This window comes from Diceros bicornis, chromosome 22, assembly GCF_020826845.1.
Source record: "Diceros bicornis minor isolate mBicDic1 chromosome 22, mDicBic1.mat.cur, whole genome shotgun sequence".
Taxonomy (NCBI): domain Eukaryota; kingdom Metazoa; phylum Chordata; class Mammalia; order Perissodactyla; family Rhinocerotidae; genus Diceros; species Diceros bicornis.
This window is the reverse complement of record NC_080761.1, coordinates 3,835,607-3,850,052: the sequence shown is the minus strand read 5'-3', so window position 1 is coordinate 3,850,052 and position 14,446 is coordinate 3,835,607. Positions and strand designations below refer to the sequence as shown.

Here is a 14,446-nt window from a genome sequence, read left to right as displayed (position 1 = left end):
ATCTAGTACTACTCTCCCCTAAAGAACTCTCGGTTCTTTCAAGTTCTCCATCTGAGAATGACTGGCTCCCTAAACCAGCTGTCACAAAATGGGAAAAAGTGGGGGAGGAGGAGAGTAACTAGGTCCATCTAATGAGCTTACTTCACATGTCTTTTTTCCACCAGGGCCTAGTAAGTAAAAAAAACTTTAGTTTTATGGACACATAACCTTGTTCTAACTATTTTGAGTAAAAAGTTCCTAGAGAGGGCTAGAATTATAAAAAAAAATGTGACAATAATCCCTCAAAATGTGCTTTATTATTTTTATCTATAATTTTCTCCATGCCATAAAAGGCTCTCAGCAGCATTTAAAGCAATGACAACAGCGTGATGGGGACGGTTCGATTACCAGTTCAGGGTCTTGCTTGTCTTGATTCTCCACCCCACTGATGGAAATGTCATCAACAGCCACAAGGAGTTTTGAGACAGCTGCCCTGTGTTTTCCACTCTCCTGACCCCTTAACTTTTGACGAAAATAGTCACCTTCCAACCAGAGGCTTGTCTGTTTCCTAGAGCATTTAAATGACAAGATCAAAATACAGCTTTCCAGAAAAATCCATATAAACAACTTTCTCTAATTAAACTATCCATTGTTAGTGGAGACTAAGAAAAATTCTACTTCCCATCATTTTCCAGACCCATGTGTTCCCTGAGGAATTACAAAAGCTCTCTGTTAACGTACATCACCAGAAATTGTTGCTGAGGCCCAATCACTGAGCCAGGTCTACAGATTCTGACCCAAGCAATGGTCTCAGCTGCTGTCATCCTATAATGCTTCATGATGTAGCAGGCTATCAGGGTGCCCGTCCGTCCAAGGCCAGCTAGGAAAAGAAACAAAGCAATGAGATCGGTCTCATGTACTCAAAAATTTTGTTGGGGAGGTAAAATTTTCTTAAAAGGCTTCCCATGATTCTGCTTCCCTCGACAGTGCTTCTCAAGTTTGGACGCACACTGCAAATACCTGAAGAGTTTTGAAAAATACTGGCTGGGTCTTACCTCCAGAATTCTGATTTAATTGGTATGCGATGCAGCCTGGACAGAGATTTCTAAAATTCCCCAGCTGATTCTATGTATAGCCAAGATTGAAAATCACTTTCTAAGCCATGCTTCTCAGTAAGTGCAGTGTACTCTACTCGGGGTTTTCTGTTAATGGTGCCAAAAACACAGGCTTAAAATCTTGTACTTTCTCCCTCATCCAACAGTTTTTTCTACTCTGTTTTTATACCTATTTTCACATGGATTTATTTTCTCACTCGATTCCTACTGTCCTCCTTTACTCTCATCTAGACTACTAGCATTACCTCCTGTGATGGTTAATTTTGTGTATCAACATGGCAGGTCTATTTGGATGAGACTGGTGGACTTTGAGCATGCAGATTGCTCTACATAATGTGGGTCGGCCTCATCCAATCAGTTGAAGTCTGAACAGAACGAAAAGACTGGCCTCCTCAAACTAGAAGGAATTCTCCAGCAGACTGCCTTTGAACTTTGACTGCACCATGGGCTCTCCTGGGTCTCCAGCCTGCCAGCCCACTGCAGATTTTGTACTTGCCAGCCTCCATATTTGTGCGAGCCAATTCCTTATAATAAGTCTTTTCTATATATATGCATATCCTGGTTCTGGTTGTTTCTCTGGAAAACTCTCACTGATACAGATTTTAGTACCATAAAGTGGCATGCTACTGTAACAATATGTAAAAATGTGGGAGTGGCTTTGGAATTGGAATTGTAAAGGCTGGAAACTGAAAGAAAGGCAATCTTTGTTGTTAGAAAGTGGCAAAAAGCCAGGCCGAACTGTGTTTCAGCGCTTTTTGGAAAGTAGAACTGGTGACTGATGACCCTCCATATTTAGCAAAGGAGATCTGTAAGCGAAGTGCTGAAGACGCAGGCTGGTTTCTCCTTACTTATTACAGTAAAGTGCGAGAGGAGAGAGATGAATTCAAGAAAGGATTGTTAAACAAAATGGAACCGGAAACTAAACATGTTGCATATTGGCCTATTTATATTACAAAAAGTGAGAAAGCATGTTCTGGAGAAAACACCAAGGGTATGGTCAATCAACTCCACAAAGAGATTAGCCCTGAATTTAATTCGCCCTCTCAGCAGAAGCCAGCAATAGTGACAGGATTATACCAGCAGACACACTGACAATTTGGACTAAAAGGGACAGACACAGGATGACATAAAGGCAGGCTTTCAGATTTCTGGGATTCTATAGGACTGAACATCAGAGGCATCTGGCTGCAAACATGCCTCATCTTCAAGAGAAGGGAAGCATGACGCCGAGGGTGATGTGGAGGTCAGCAGGGCTGCCACTGCCATCACAGGCCCAGGGGACAAGGCTATCTACTCCTAGGTTTCGTGGGGTAGGCCACTTCCATGGTATCAGTGGACCTCAGGGGCAGGGCTACTACCCAGGACCAAGGGGGTGAGGTTGCTACCCCAGGGGGCCTATATAGAACAAAGAATGGAGCCAAAGAGCATTATTCTCGAGGCTTAAAATCTAATGGCACTTGCCTTGCTAGGTTCTGGACTTGCTTGAGACCTGTCACCCTTTCTTCTTGCTGATTTATCCCATTTGGAATGGGAATCTCTATCCTATGCCTGTCCCACTATTGTATTTTAGAAGCAAATAACTTGTCTGCTTCACAGAGTTAACAGCTGGGGAGGAATTTTGCCTCAGGATAAACTGTACCTGGAGTGTCACTGTACCTGATTTAGCTGATATTTAGATGAGACTTTGGACTTGGAATTGATGCCAGAATGGGTTAAGTGTTTTGGGGCTGTTGGGATGGGGTGAATGTATTTTACAAGTGAGGACGTGAATACTGGGTGGCCAGAGAGGAGAATATTATGGACTGAATTGTGTCCCCCCTAAAATCCATATGTTGAAGTCTTAACTCCCAATGTAACTGTCTCTGGGAAAAGGTTCTTAATGGAGGTAATTAAGGTTAAATAAGGTCACGGGAGGAGGGGGCATCTAATCCAAGAGGACTGGTACCATTCCTTATAAGCAGAGAAAGAAACACCAGGAGTGAGTGCGTAAAGCGAGGAAGAGAGGCCTCACCACAAACCAACCCGATGGGCACCCTGCTCTTGGATTTCTAGCCTCCAAAACTGTGAGAAAATAAATTTCTGTTATTTAAGTCACACAGTCTGTGGTATTCTGTTATGGTACCCTGAGCAAATTAATATATCTCCTAATGAATCTCACTTTTCACTTGATAATCCAATCTTCACAGTCAACAGTTTTCTTCCCCAAACAAAGATCTAATCAGATAAAATTCTCTTCAGGTTTTTAACTGGTCATCAGTCAACTTCAGGGTTTCTCAACCTCAGCACTACTGACATCTGGGGCTGGATAATTCTTTGTTGTGGGGACTGTCCATGCATTTTAGGATATTTAGGAGCATCTCTGGCCTCCACTCACTATGCCAGTAGTAACCCTCCCCCCAAGTTGTGAAAACCAAAATAAGTCTTCAGACATTGACAAATGTCCCCTGGGGGGCAAAACCCCTCTGAATGAGCACCTTAGCTGAGAATAACCTCAATTGCTTATTATAATAAAAAAAAGATGAAATAACCAATGTTGGATTTTGTTTTAATTATTTTTTTAATTATGGTAAAATATACATAAAATTTACCATTTTAACCATTTTTCTGCATGCATCATTTTCCTGATTCCATTTACTTCTCTATGTTTCATTTTAGCATCATTGAGCATTTTTAAGACAGCTGTCTTAAATTTTTTGTCAGGTAATTCAAAGACCCATGTTTCTTTAAGGTTGGTTTCTGGAGGTTGTTTTAACCACTTTTAAGTGTACAGTTCAGTGGCATCAGCAAACACACTGCTGTGCAACCATTACTACCATGCCCATGTGAACTTGTGTGTTCTGTTGTTGGTGGGCAGAGTGTTCTGTAAGTCTGCTAGATCTCATTGGTTTATTGTGTTCTTCAATTTCTCTATTTCCTTTCTTATCTTCTGTCTGGTTGTTCTATGCATTACTAAAAATGGGATATTAAAATTTCAACTATTATTGTACAACTGTTTATTTTTCCCTTCAATTCTGTCTATTTTTCTTTCACATATTTAGAAGGTCTGTTATTAAGCATGTAAAATGTTTATAATTGTTCTATCTTCTTGCTGTATTGAAACTTTTTAATATATAATGTCCTTTTTCGTTTCCTGTAATCTTTTTTGATTTAAAGTCTATTTTCTCTGATATTAGTCTAATCACCTCTGTTCACTTTTGGTTACTATTTACATGAAATATCTTTCCTCATCCTCTCACTTTCAACCTATTTGCATCTTTGGATGTGAACCGAGTCTCTTTTAGATAGCATACAGTTGGACTATCATTTTTTTAAGCCATTCTTCCCATCTCTGTCTTTTGATTGGAGAGTTTACAACCGAAGTTACAATAATATTAGCCTTTATAACTGTCCATGTATTTACTTTCCCAGAGATCTTTATTTCTTCAGATGGCTTCGAGTGACTGTCTAGTGTCCTTCCAGTCAACCTTTAGCATTTCTTGCACGGCAGGCCTACTGGCAGCAAACTCCCTCAGCTTTTAATTATCTGAGAATGTCTTAATTTCTCCCTCTTTTTTTTTTCTGAGGAAGATTCACCCTGAGCTAACATCTGTTGCCCTTCTTCCTCTTTTTTTGCTTGAGGAAGATTCACCCTGAGCTAACATCTGTGCCAATCTTCCTCTACTCTGTATGTGGGATGCAACCACAGCATGGCTTGACAAGTGTTGTGTAGGTCCGCGCCCGGGATCCGAACCCACGAACCCCGGGCTGCCGAAGCGGAGCGCCCTGAACTTAACCACAATGCCATCAGGCTGGCCCCGGCACAGTGGTTAACCACAATGCCATCAGGCTGGCCCCGGCACAGTGGTTAACCACAAAGCCATCAGGCTGGCCCCGGCACAGTGGTTAAGTTCAGGGCGCTCCGCTTCGGCAGCCCGGGGTTCGTGGGTTCGGATCCCGGGCGCGGACCTACACAACACTTGTCAAGCCATGCTGTGGTTGCATCCCACATACAGAGTAGAGGAAGATTGGCACAGATGTTAGCTCAGGGTGAATCTTCCTCACCACACATACACACACACACAAAAAAACCCACTACACCATGGGGCTGGCCCTGCTCCCTCATTTTTGTGGGACAGTTTTGCCAGATATAGAATTTGTGGTTGACAGTTTTTTTCCTTCAGCACTTTGAATATATCAACCCACTGCCTTCTGGCCTCCAAGGTTTCTGAAGAGAAATCTGCTGCTAATCTTACTGGGACCCCTTGTATGTGATAAGTTGATTCTCTCTGGTTGCTTTCAAGATTCTCTTTGTCTCTGACTGTAGACTGATTATAAAGTATCTTTGTGTGGGTCTCTGAGTTTATCCTGTTAGAAGTTAGCCGAGCTTCTTTGATATTTACATTCACATCTTTCATCAAATTTGGGAAGTTTTCAGCCATTATTTCTTCAATGGCTCCGTTGTCTCTGCTCCTTTCTCTCCCTTCTCCCTTTGGGACTTCCACATTCCATACATTGGTCCACTTTATGGTGTCCCAGAGGTCCCTTAGGCTCAGTTCACTTTTCAATCTTTTTTCTTTCTGTTCCTCAGACTTGATCATTTTAATTGTCCTAGCTTCAAGTTCACTGATGCCTTCTTCTGCCTGTTCATGTCTGCTTCTGAATCTCACCAGTAAATTTTTCGAGTTATTGTACATTTCAGTTCCAGAATTTCTTTTTGGTTCCTTTTTATGTTTTCCACCTCTTAACGATATTTCCATTTTGTTTATACATTGTTCTCTTGACTTTGCCCACATTTTCTTTTATCTCTTTGAGTATCTTTAAGACAGCTGTTTTAATGTCTTTGTCTAGTAAGTCCATTTGGTCTTGCTCAGGGACAGTTTCTATGGATTGCTTTTTTTCCTCTGAATGAGCTATACTTTCCTGTCTCTTTGTATGTCTTGTGATTTCTTGGTGAAAACCAGATATTTGAATCTTACAATGTGGTAACTCTGGAGATTATATTTTGGCTGTTCCCCAGGTTTTCTGTTTTTCTCTTTTTCAGTGTTGAATTTTTCCTAACAAAAATATTCCTTTGTCTTTTTTTTTTTTTAATTTTTTGTTTATTGCATCCTTTGTCCTCTTAATCAACTATCTAACAAGAGGAGAAAAGTTAAATAAATCCCTAGTACATTCACACAATGTATTATTACACATTCATTCAATAACTATTAAGTGCCAGGCGCTGTTCTACCTGCTGAAAACAGGAACTTGTTAGAATATAAACTCCACAAAGACAAGCTCTTGGAGTCTGCTCTGCTCATTGACATATCCTAGAACCTTCCAAACAGTAGGCACTGAATAGATATTTGATGAATAAATGAATGCATTTCAACGTGATAAGGCTTTGTAGAGTTAACTATGAATACAATTTAATTTACTAGACTTCATATGAAATTAGGGTTTTTAAAAGCATTCTATAAAGAATAAAGGTACCTATAAAGGTGCAGCTTTTTAATGTCAATCATACCTCAATGAAGTGGTTTTAAGAAAAAAGCAACTTACAGAAGAAAAACAAGGCACTCTTTTAAAAACAAAGGCAGCTTCATGTGCTCTGGCATATAATCTAAATGAGTATAGTACGTTTCTACACATATATACATACATGTCAATCATTCTTTAGCTAACCCTAGAAACATACCTTTACAATGTACTGCAATGGCACCCTCAGCATTTTCACAAATATCCAGAAATTCTTTGACAATGGCATCAGTAGGGGTGCTGCCATCCGCAAAGAAAAGATCATAGTGATCGAAACCAGCATTCGTAAAGCGTTTGGCGTCATACATCCTTTTATTCAGACGAACAATGGTAGTAACGTTGTGATTCTTAAAATATGGAATATAAGCCTCAGGAGAATGTTGGTGGTAACCTACATAAAGAAATTCACCAGATGTTGTGAAATGCAGAAAGAAAACAATGGATAACAATTTCACCTGTAATTCACCTGGAAACAGTATGAATACCAATTTGATTATAACTGTAAAAAATAAATTAAAAAAGTTAAAATCCAGGCAGAATGATGTACTAAAATGACCAAGTATAGACAGTCAAGCTTAGTTTAACTCTTTGGCCTCTTTCAAAAGAAAATACAGAATGGATACTTTTAATAACAAAACTATACTGGTCCCATATTTTTGCATACCACTTTCAAGTCTGGTTCTTGAATGAGGTCCACAGAAGGCAAGAAATCGGTCTGGTATTATCCAATTTAAATCTCCATTTTCTGCTTTCTGCAAAGGGAAGACCAGCACAATTCATTTCGAAACTTAATCTCCTCTCCAGACCCCTTCTGAATACTGGTGTCTGAAGGACTTCAAATACACTTGCTTTGGCACAAAAACTGTTTATAAATGACCATGAGACAGAAAACTAAAATTTAGCCAGCTATTGAGTATTCCCAGGGAATAGCTAGTTAACTTCTCCTAGTCCTAATCACTTTCTTTTAACAGAGCTTCTTTGCTAGGGTAGTTAGTCTTTGGAAACTAGAGCTGACTGCTGCTATCCGAAATATACCTAAGTACTTTGGTATTTTATCTGAGTAAATTCTCATATAGTTGCTGCTAATTAATAAGAAAGCAAACTTTTCCATTATAAGGAATCTGGAAACTTTCCTGTCTTTCCGCATGGCTAACTGGCTTCCAATATGAGCAATCTTGACTCCTCGAAAAAACGAGAAAAAACTATTTATTTAGGTTCCTGGCTTCTCAATATTTATTTTTTATTTGCAGAGAGACACTTTTCCATCATTTTGCACTTAATGAGAGGGTCAATGAAAAAGTTCACAAAACCCACCAGGGAATTCGAAATTATAAGTATACTGAGATCACAGGAAAAAACACGACTATAAACTGAAATTTAAAACACTTTACTTCCTGCTATTAAGTCCTTCGGATTGAGTTACCATAACAACTACCAGAAGATAAATATAGTTCAAATTTAACAATAGAAATGGATAGACAAAGACTTAATCAGGAAGTAGGATATACTTGATAGTGGACAAAGAGAGAATTAGTGATAAAAACAAGATTAATTAGCTTTGCAATTGGGGTTTGTATATGTGCACCTAAGAACAAGTAAGAAATAAACTGAGAATTGCCTGAACATGTATCTACAGGCCACGTTGGTAACACATAACCAATTTACTTGACTTAATTATCAGCGAGGGGAACTGGTGAAATAATGTTCCATGCTAAAGATCTAAGCAGGAATCAGGACAAGTGTTGCCAGATGTTCCAATTTTGAAGTGAAGCCAGAAATCTGGAGTTTTTAATGAGAAACTCATGATTAGATTTCAATGAATCGCAGGCATTATAGTTGATAAGATGCATCCTGAAGTCAGAAAAGTTAAAACAGGAAAAAATGGGCATAATAGAATCAATGAAAGATACTAATCCAAAAATTTCTAAATACACTGCAGAGACCAAACAAAACCAGTCTGTGAGCTACTCATGGTCTGTAGCTACCTAAACAGTTCCCTGCGTCTCAGTGCAGTTTCACTGAAAGTAAACCCATTTGTGGGTGACCCTGCTACTCCCCCCAGTGCCACAATTTCTGCATTAGTGAGAGGGAAGCTACTTAGCACCTAATCACTCCTTAGTCACACAAAAAGGCATCACTGTTCTACACTGAAGGAACACCAACTGTAGTTTCTAGTCGTTTTGCTTACCTAAAAAGGGAAAGTAGATTTTAATTTAAATGTTTCATTTTATAAGGATAAGCACAAAAAAAATGTTGTTAATAATTAAGTTATATTCAGTAGTTTAACGTGGTGACTAAATATATATTGTATTTTAGAAACGTATTGCTATTACAGAGAAGGAAAGATAGGGTTGGCCCTACTGAATCACACAACATGCTTTTACATCTTTGACACGTTACACTAATGATTGATTGTAACTGCTAACCCAATTAATCAATGAAATGGTTCAGTTATATCTACGAGTTTAAAATAAGTTACTTGAAGAAATTGATTGTGAAAGAACAGTTATCTGAGGATTCAAGATACTGCCACATAAAGTGCTGTCTGTGGAATCACTACTCCATTCTTCTTGAGAATGTCTGCTCAAGATAACTTAATAGGATAAAAAGATTAGATTCCACAAGTATTCTTGGCCGAAAAAGACCTTTAGCATAGCATCTTACTCATTATCTTAACTGTTTGGAAGGTGGAATGGTAGAAGCAAATTACTTACTCTTTAAAAAATATATATACCAGATTAAAAACTGTAGAGGACACCTGCGGTTTTGCCTGCCTGGACTCTCCTCCTTTTTTTTTATCTGTATGGTTTGATAGGGCTGATCCCAGCACTCCAGCTCCTGGGATGGCCAGAGTATTCTAAACCCACCCACCCCTAACACAGCCTGGTTCAGGGCCACATGACCTAAGCCAGGCCAACGAGAGGAATTCGTGGGTCTTCTGCTGGGGCTACAAAATCAAAGCTGCTGGTGGCCATCTTCATTACTACTGAGGAGGGAGGGCCTGGGAACAAAGCTAGTTTCAGCCCAATTTCTGCTAAGTGTTTGAGCACCTGAATCTGGTTACATGTGAAGTCACACCTGCTCCTGGATTTTTTATTTATGTAAGTCAATAAATTTTCCCTTTCTTATTTAAGCCATTTGTGTTTACTTCTTGTAATCTGCAACCAGAAGTGTCCTGACTTCATACAAACAAAAGGTTATAATAAAAACAGACATTTTCTAGAGGTAACTAAATGTATAATGACTATTCATCTCATCAGATCCTATGCTAAGGGTTTTACAAACATTATCTCATTAGCCACTATGTGAAAGTCATCAATACTAAAAAAATTTAAACTTCATGTTAAAGAAAAATGCCCAGGAGCACACTTTGGGAGGATGCACTGAATGCAGAAATCACCACTAAGAACTGGGACTGCAGAAATGGGGGTAAGAGGATAAAGACTTCACTTTTTTTTACTCTCTATATATCTAAATTGTTCAATTTTTTAAAAAGCAAGAGTATTACTTCTGCAAGTAAAACATGAATAAAAGTTAAAAGCAATATCCTTGAAAACTTACTTCATAATGTTCATATTCATCAAGGTTAAATGAGTTGAAATTAAGGAAGCCATAATGCATTGCCTAAAATCCAAAGGAAAGCTTTTAAGAACAAAGATGCAAATAAGGAAACAATTTCCAATCCAACTTCCTAATAATAAATATCAGAAGGCAGGCCAGAAAAGCATTATTATACTTAGATTACGTTCCATTGAATAGTTTTTAAAGGAGATGGGCTATGTCTTTTAAACGCTTTCTTTATCTGGAAAATTAGTTATCACAATACTTCTCTTAATACAATTTGATTTTTTCTTCTCCTTCATCAATCATCCTATCCATGCAGAGCTAAATAATCAAGCCTTTAAAGTAATCCTACTAACTTACTAGGTCAATACTACTCAGGCTTCAAACATAAGGCACAACCAAGGGGTCCCTAAATCAATAACGAAGAGGAAAGAAGCCATAGGTTAGTTTATCCCAAACAAATCCCACACGCTTCATAAACACCTTCACTTTCAAATTCTTCTGAACAGTCTTGAATTAAGAGATTAACGTTCCCTATACTAAAGATAGCCCAGAGAGCAACACTAAAATTGAAAATTTTGAGGAAAAAAAATTCTTCTTTCAATAAGAAAAAAATACATAAAATTTCTGTTCTATTCTGTAGCCTCACCCTGAGTCGCAGTGGGCAGAGCACGCTAAGTGAAAGAGTATCTATTCTCTGAGAAAAGGGCAAGCTGGAGGCAGCTAAGAAGTGTTCCCCCTGCTCACTGGTCACTGAGCCAGAGTGTATGTAAGCAAGAATTCTTGATCAACAAGGTATTTTTAGTTCAAAACGGGTGACTCTGTAAATCCAGTTTTCAAAATTTAAACTCTGAAATACGAATGAAAAATAAGAAGGCTACAGTACCAAACAAAAAGCCCTCACTTTATAAAATACAGTTAAGTTCTAATTCCAAGACCAAGTCTACGATGAATTTTATTTCTTTGAATTCAAAATACTCAATATATGTCTTGATATTTGGACTAGAGATGTTCCTAACAGAATGATACAACAAAACGTAGTTTACAGGCAATTTCTATTCTCCTTTGAATTTCACAAGATCCCATTACAAGTCTCACTAAAATTAAAACAATTATTTATAAATGTTTCATATATATAATAATATTCAAAGTCAGTCACAAATAAAAAATGTTTAAATTGAAAATCAGAAGCTATCGACTCAAATAAAATTAAATATAGCATGGAAAAAGCCATCTTTGACCTACAGTTTCAGCTAATTAGACTGTGGATATAGTATCTGATAAAAAACTAAGCCAAGAAATAACTAGCGAAACTGCTATAGAATGTTATAGTACATCCTTTCCAAGGCCCTCAAAGTTTTTCTTCTTTTTTAAAGGTGGTGGGGGCTGGCCCTGTGGCTTAGCGGTTAAGTGCACGCGCTCCGCTACTGGCGGCCCGGGGTTCGGATCTCGGGCGCGCGCCGATGCACCGCTTGTCAGGCCACGCTGAGGCCGCGTCCCACATACAACAACTAGAAGGATGTGCACCTATGACATACAGCTATCTACTGGGGCTTTGGGGAGAAAAAGGGGAAAAAAAAAAAAAAAAGGAGGAAGATTGGCAATAGATGTTAGCTCAGGGCTAGTCTTCCTCAGCAGAAAAAAAAAAAAAGGAGGATTGGCATGGATGTTAGCTCAGGGCTGATCTTCCTCACACACACACACAAAAATAAATAAAATAAATAAAGGTGGTGGGAGTAGAGAGAAAGGAGCCCCAGGATCAGGATAAGTATGCTGCCTACACTGGCCGTTCCCTGGGGTCCATCTGGAAGGGGCTGTAATTGCAACTGGAAGGGGTCATTTACACGGCTGTCTGCCTCCCGATGGCCTCCTCTGCCCATCACCCACCTAAACTGAGGCCTGCTGGGCTGCCCGAGCCTGTGGCCATCACCTCAAGTGGCTCCACACAACACAGAGACACTGGACTCAACCGCAAAACATTAAGTTCCATACATCGTTGCCTGATACACGAAAAAAGGGTATACTAATTAATCTCCGAATTTGTATACTAATTAGTCCTCTCATTTTAATCCATAAAACTTCTGTCAAAATTCTCAGAAAGCTGCTATGTTTTATTATACAAGAAAGTAAACCTGGGTTCCTTTTGCCTCTGAAAATACAAGTCACATAAAACTTGAGATGTTGTTGAAAGCTTATCTGACCCATGGGCTACTCATTTACAGTTCTAGTTTCTTGTGCTACCTTGACATTCAAGACATAAACGTGAAGGACTGAGTGTTATAGCAGGGTCTGCTGCACCACCTAACGCCAGGGGACCCTGTTCAGCTAGGACGTGACATGAAGGGCGTCTCCTGGAGTCAAAGACTGCAAGCAGCCCTGGTTATAAAACACAGGAGGGATTTTAAAATAGCTTTGACAAAGCAGTAGTGACCTATTTAGCTTTACATAAAACCTAGTAACAAACTAATGGGCTATCCAAATTCTTACGCTGCACTAGAAATTGAATGCTTGAAGATACAAAAACGAAGTGTTGGACAGTTACTGTTATAGAAATGTCCTCTGTAAATAGGATTAAGGGGAATCAGACCCATAAAATACATAAATCAAAGAGAACTTGGAAACCAGTAATCTATTTACTTTTTGTTTTTCTTTGAAATCACAACACACTCAAAACCAATTCTGGATTTAGAACCTAATTACGTAACTGTCTCTTACTGTCCCCTGTTGTTCAAGTGACTTTTCCCCCAACCCCTACAGCGAAGCACTCCGATTCAGAATAAACTGTTTTCTGGTTTGGTGTCATTCTAATGTTAAAGAGGAAATGGGACACCTCTGACATCATACACATCTTGGAAGATCTTTGGGGAAAAGGCCTCATCTTCCTTGGACTGTACTTTAGTTCCCCAACATAACACTGGGCGCACCCCACGAGTCACTTACCTTCTTTACTGCATAAAAACAGTCGAGAAGCGTAATGTAGAAACTGCAACTCCCATAGGCAGCATCTCTGAAATTCCAAAAGTAGTGAAATACACAGCTCGGTTAATTTAATTTTCTGCAGTAGACTTACCTCAAGACAAAACTGACTAGAATTTAAAATCAAACATGGACTCAGGACCAGACTCAAAAAAAAAAATTCTTGCATTTTGGTTTTTAAAAAAGGATAAGTCAGCATTATAAATGTCACTGCAGTTTCTACCTGCTCCAGCAGATCCTGTTTTATAGACAGGGATCAATAATGACCACTTCCTAAATTTCAAATGATCTCTCTAGATCATTTTTGCCTTTGATTGCTGAGCTTCAAAAGTTCCTTCTTGAGTTCAACTAATCAATAATATGTACCCCTCCCCCACAAAGGGCAAGGCGTTTGAATTTCTTCTTCAAACTGGAAAATACTATATCAAACTGTTAACAGGGAAGACTGTTTTTTGATTCTGTATATACGTGTGTGTGTGTGTGTGTATAAGTGTGTGTGTGTGTGTGTGTGTGTGTATAAGTATGTAGTATTATCTCCATGCAAGTAGGAAAAAAATATTGGGAAATCAAGGTAATATCTGAAATACTAGGTGCAAGCTAAAAGGCATTTTGCTCCTTTCATTATGCTTGCACAATTTTTAACAATTTAATGGGATAATTTCCTCCTGATTCTTGAAGGACAATAGTGCCAATAAAAACCACAGGAACCAAGGAGTCAACTGCCTTCAGTGGAGTCACTCTACTCTTGAGGAAGTGCTTCAACCAGTTTACAGACAACTCTGCCCAACACTGCATCAACATCTATCAGTAATCTTACCACAAATCTCTTAGTATAGTTAAGATTTTGTCCAGAAATATAAGGCACTCCTCCACTCCCACCCACTTCTCCTTTTTGGCTACCTTGAGCCAAAGTGAAAAACTTTTGGAATTAGGCAAGATAAAAATTAATTTAACTGTGATCATTCTAGGCACGCCAAACACATGTGCCTATCTGCATGGCACTTAGCTGGTCCTCAGTGGACCAGGTCGCTCCTGGAGCCATTGTTAATTGCCTGCCTTGGCTGGGTTTTCACACTAATATTACTTACCTGAAAAATTAAACTGCACATTTAAAAATTTTAATTCTTGCACGAAGCTTAAGATTTTAGATTATTATAGCACCATTAAACTAACAACGAGGAAAAGGGCATCCTTTTTAGCTAAAGCTGTTTTAGACGTTACTGTCTGAATTGGTTAGAATTACTGAGGTATGTTTTATGTTGGCCTTCATGAGGACTGGACATAAGGTCTTTTTTTTTTTTTTTTTCCTATAATCC

General features: G+C 38.8%; 1 protein-coding gene across 12 annotated transcripts in view; it reads right to left on the bottom strand.

Moving 5' to 3' along the window:
• CDC14B (cell division cycle 14B) overlaps positions 1–14,446 on the bottom strand; it is a 119,044-nt gene that overhangs the window by 20,980 nt on the left and 83,618 nt on the right. For 11 of the 12 annotated variants that reach the window (XM_058565437.1, XM_058565439.1, XM_058565432.1 and 8 more), the window contains exons 6-11: positions 13,095–13,161; positions 10,152–10,214; positions 7,255–7,342; positions 6,751–6,981; positions 721–859; positions 388–547 (exon numbers count right to left, since the gene is read on the bottom strand). In XM_058565437.1, the coding sequence (XP_058421420.1) occupies positions 388–547; positions 721–859; positions 6,751–6,981; positions 7,255–7,342; positions 10,152–10,214; positions 13,095–13,161 (748 nt within the window). The remainder of the gene's footprint in view (positions 1–387; positions 548–720; positions 860–6,750; positions 6,982–7,254; positions 7,343–10,151; positions 10,215–13,094; positions 13,162–14,446) is intronic. The other variant, XM_058565429.1, reaches the window with a different exon arrangement.